This window comes from Zingiber officinale, chromosome 2A (assembly GCF_018446385.1).
Source record: "Zingiber officinale cultivar Zhangliang chromosome 2A, Zo_v1.1, whole genome shotgun sequence".
Taxonomy (NCBI): Eukaryota; Viridiplantae; Streptophyta; class Magnoliopsida; order Zingiberales; family Zingiberaceae; genus Zingiber; species Zingiber officinale.
Genome location: NC_055988.1, coordinates 113877297 through 113881654, shown reverse-complemented (window position 1 = coordinate 113881654; position 4358 = coordinate 113877297). Strand labels below are relative to the sequence as shown.

Below are 4358 nucleotides of genomic sequence, written 5' to 3'. Positions count from 1 at the left end.
TCCGCGCCCGGTCACCTTGACATACTCCGGACCTACCTATGAGCATCTGGCCACCCTGACCTACTCGCCTCACCGCAAGTACCCCGCCACCCCTGACTTGCTCCAGGCCTCCCTGCAAGTACCCGATCACCATGACCTACTCACCCTTTGTAAGTATTCGGTCACCTTGACCTGCTATAGGCCTCCCCACGAGCATCCGGTCACTCATGACTAGCTTCGGGCCTATCTGATACCATTATTGTGCCCAAAGGATGTCCATATATCTCTATAATGGTATGATATTGTCTATTTTAGATTTAGACCCTCATGATTTTACTTTTGAGCTCTACTTAAAAGACTTTATGTCAATAAAAATATCATGCATCCTTTTAACCTTATTATTTTTATCAAAATTTTCTAATATAAAATTTTAATTGAACTCAACACTTTTTATAATTAGAATTATCTCAAACGTAAAAAAGACATTTTGTCTTAAAGAAAATGGACAACGTGAGCTCCCATTTCCTTCATTTATAACCTGTTCGAGTATTATTATTGTGGTTGTTTGTCATGTAAATATTCAATCTATTTATTTATATTCATGGTTATATATTTATTCACAGGCAAGAAAAACATAGTTTCTTTCTTTATTCGTTTTTTACATAAATTTGCTACGACATTAATCAATGTGAATGCCATTGTGATACATTTAACGAAATGACAAATCCTAACACTAGAATTTTGAATTTGCTATGGTACTTTTTTTATAATAAAAATTTATTGTTGATGTTGCGACAATGAATGTTTTTCTGGAATAAATTCCCCCCTTCACAAAAATTTCTACTATAAGATTTTTTTTTTTGTTAAATATTGGATATACTTTTTTTATCATTTGCAAATGGAGTTCTTCTACAAGAGCATTTATGATAATTTTAATGATCTTAGAAGATCTTTATTTTTTAATGATTTTGATGTAATGGGAGAAAAAAAAAATATTTTCCTTTTATTTATTTGTCTTCACGATTCATGATGTCAAAAACGTGAATACACTCGTTCTTATTATCCCCGTCAATCTATTCTAAGGTCAACACGTAAGAAGTAAATCATGGACGACTATTAACTTTTAGAATAATGACTAACACAAAAGAAATATTTATCTCGATTATGTTAAAATTCAAATCTCAATACTCATGATAATAATATTTCTTGGGTTAATCATTAAATCATCTTTAGAGAACTATCTTTAAGATTCATGCACTATAAGATAATTTTCTGAATAAAAAATCTGGACATTAACTCCCGGACAAGAAGTCGTTTACGCTTCCAAATTTGTTTGACGATCGATTTGTAGAGCTGGGTTATCCATCTTCCACCAAAGGCTTAGATAATTGAAAGCGTGCCCACTTTTGCTGATATTATTTCAACTTATTTCAATAGAAGTGTGTTTCCCCACGAGCAAATCCATGTCAAATAAACAAATAATTTTCCGTTACTTGCAAAAATTTTATACGTAACGTACTCGAACTGCTCGAGTCCATTTTTTATATATATCTATCAATCTGGAGTCTCTCACCTCTCATATCCTCCTCCCTCTCTCCTTCTTCATCTATCAACGTGGGAGGTGCTATGCTTCATACTTGCACTATGCTGTTCCAGTTCTTTCACCCTTCTCATCTTCTCCTCCTCCTGCCCTTCCTCCTCCTCCTCGTCCACTTCCTCCGCCGGACACAATCCAGGAAGTCACCCACCCATCTCCTACCCCCATCTCCACCCACCCTACCGCTCATTGGCAACCTCCACCAGCTCTCAGGCTCCCTCCCCCACCGCATCCTCCAAGAACTCTCCGCCAAGTACGGTCCCGTCATGCTTCTCCACCTCGGCAGTGTCCCCACCGTCATCGTCTCCTCGCCGCCCGCCGCTGAAGAGGTGTTGAAGTCCCGCGACGTCGCCTTCGCCAGCCGCCCCCACACCACCGTGACCCACCGCCTTTTCTACGGCAACCAGGACCTGGTCTTCAGCAAGTACGGCGAGCAGTGGCGCCAACTCCGCCGCATAGCCACCGTCCACCTACTCAGCCACACACGGGTTCTCTCCTTTAGCCCGGCTAGGCAAGCAGAGGTCGCCCTTCTTGTCGCTGACATCCGCTCCGCCGCCGCCGCCTCCCGCCCGGTCAACGTCAGCGACGTCATCATCGGGTTCACCAGCAACTTTATCTGCAGAGTGGCGTTGGGGCGGACGTACAGTGAGGAAAAGGGCAGAGGGAGCAAAGTGAACAAGCTATTTGAGGAGATGGCAGCGCTGCTGGTCGCGTTCCCGTTGAGAGACCACATTCCATGGCTGGGTTGGTTCGATCGACTCAATGGATTCGATTACAAGGTCAAAAAGGTCGCTCTCGAGTTCGACACCTTCATCGAGCAAGTCATTCAAGAGCACATTAAGATGAGAAATAGCAACGAACGCACTCATGACAATGAAGATTTGGTTGATATTTTGCTCTCTCTGGGGGATGTCGATAGCTCCGTTTCTCTCAGCCAAGAGAACATTAAGGGCCTTATCTTCGTATGCTCTTTAATTCCCCCCTAATCTTTCATCTCAATTTAAAAACATACATGTCAATTAATATTTGGAAGCAGGACATGTTTGGTGCAGGCACAGATACAACATTCGCGACCATAGAATGGGTCATGACGGAGCTCATACGCCATCCAAATGCGATGCGCAGAGTGCAAGAGGAGATTCGAGGAGTCGTCGGAGGTGAAGCCAAAGAAGAGATAATTGGGGAGGAGAAATTGGAAGAGATGAAGTATCTGAGGGCAGTGATCATGGAGGCTCTGAGGCTGCACCCTATTGTACCATTACTGCTTCCGCGAGAGGCGTCGGTGGATACGCAGCTGCAGGGCTATCACATTCCCAAGGGCACCAGGGTGTTGGTCAATGCATGGGCCTTAGGTAGGGATCCCAAGCTGTGGGATAAGGCTGACCAGTTTTGTCCAGAGAGGTTCTGGAACACTAGTGATTTTGATTTCAAGGGAAAAGACTTCCGGTACTTGCCGTTCGGCGCTGGCCGGAGAGGGTGCGCTGGCATTGGAATGGCTGAGGTCACCCTGGAGCTTGTCTTGGCCACCTTACTGCTTCATTTCGACTGGGAGTTGCCTGATGGGATGAGAGCAGAGGAGCTGGATGCGGATGAAGGGCATGGAATTGTGATTCACAGGAAATCCAAACTTGTCCTTGTGGCAAAGCCCCGTCGACACTAGCTACATCGACATCTTACCATGAATATATAAGTACACCAATAACTACTCATGGTTGAGAAGTGACTTAGTACTGGATGTAAAGAAAGAAAGGTAATTGGGAAATAAATGGGTTTCAGTAATAAACTAGTTGATAATCTAGTTTGTCCATAAATAGTGCAATTATTATAATATTCTATCAATTAATTATAGTTGATAGATTAATAAAGGAAATATTTATTATAATAATTAGAGTGTTCTGATACTCATTTGATTTGGCACGGTTGCATTGAATAATTCTTTTTTACCATTGATAATCTTAGTGGAAAATCCCTGATGCTGCTGAGTTTACTCATTAGTCTATTGAAATATTATTTGACTATCAATAATTTGATTCTTTGTATAAACGTAAGAGACAACTAATTATTGAGTTGTCACATGTTCTCAAATAAAATGAAAATTAATTTTCACAAATTTTATAGAGTATAAAAGATTGGATTTACTATAAGGTATATTGCTCTATTATTTTCACACTAAATTTTTTGTACAACATTTAATATAAATAAAGTTTAAAAAGGAGTGATCAAAGCCAAATAATTTTAGACGTTGCATTGTTTATATCTTTATATTAATTTCAATGCTTGAATGAGATACTATAGGTGACTTTTCGAATTCCATAAGATAATGCTTTGTCTAAAAAAATATTATATATCCACTAATAGAGTGTCTATCTTCAGAAGAGTTTGCTCAATTTGTATCATTATAGACATGCAAGTATTGAGATGATTAACATTATAAAAGAAGACTATATAGAATAACACCTTTAAGATACCAAAGTATTATTTTCATATATTCCCAAATTTTGTTTAGTGGGAGCACTCGTGAACTAACAAGTATGATTTACTATAAAGATAATATCAAGTTATGTGATAGTGATACATTATAAGGATCTAAGAATTCTTTGATAAATTTGAGGATCAAAATAGCATAAATGGATGAAGTTGCAGATAAGTTATTTATAACAATTGGTGTGAGAGATTAGACGTGCTCAATTCATTTTAGCTCTTTCGAGAAGTTTAATATTATATTTGCTCTGAGAGAGGAGACAACTTTCATCATATTTGATAAGTTCAATACTAAGAAAAA

General features: G+C 39.4%; 1 protein-coding gene across 1 annotated transcript; it reads left to right on the top strand.

Moving 5' to 3' along the window:
• Positions 1-1575: 1575 nt before the first annotated feature.
• On the top strand, positions 1576-3308 carry LOC122039904 (cytochrome P450 71A1-like). The gene is made up of 2 exons (XM_042599319.1): positions 1576-2538; positions 2613-3308. The coding sequence occupies exons 1-2, from the start codon at positions 1606-1608 to the stop codon at positions 3234-3236; spliced, it is 1557 nt and encodes a 518-aa protein (XP_042455253.1). The 5' UTR covers positions 1576-1605; the 3' UTR covers positions 3237-3308.
• The last annotated feature ends 1050 nt before the right edge of the window (positions 3309-4358 follow it).

Excerpts from the sequence above, each read along its gene's own strand:
- LOC122039904 (XM_042599319.1), top strand. The coding sequence starts at position 1,606 with ATGCTTCATACTTGCACTATGCTGTTCCAGTTCTTTCACCCTTCTCAT. Across the intron at positions 2,539-2,612 it reads ACATTAAGGGCCTTATCTTC|GACATGTTTGGTGCAGGCAC; the intron begins GTATGCTCTTTA and ends ATTTGGAAGCAG.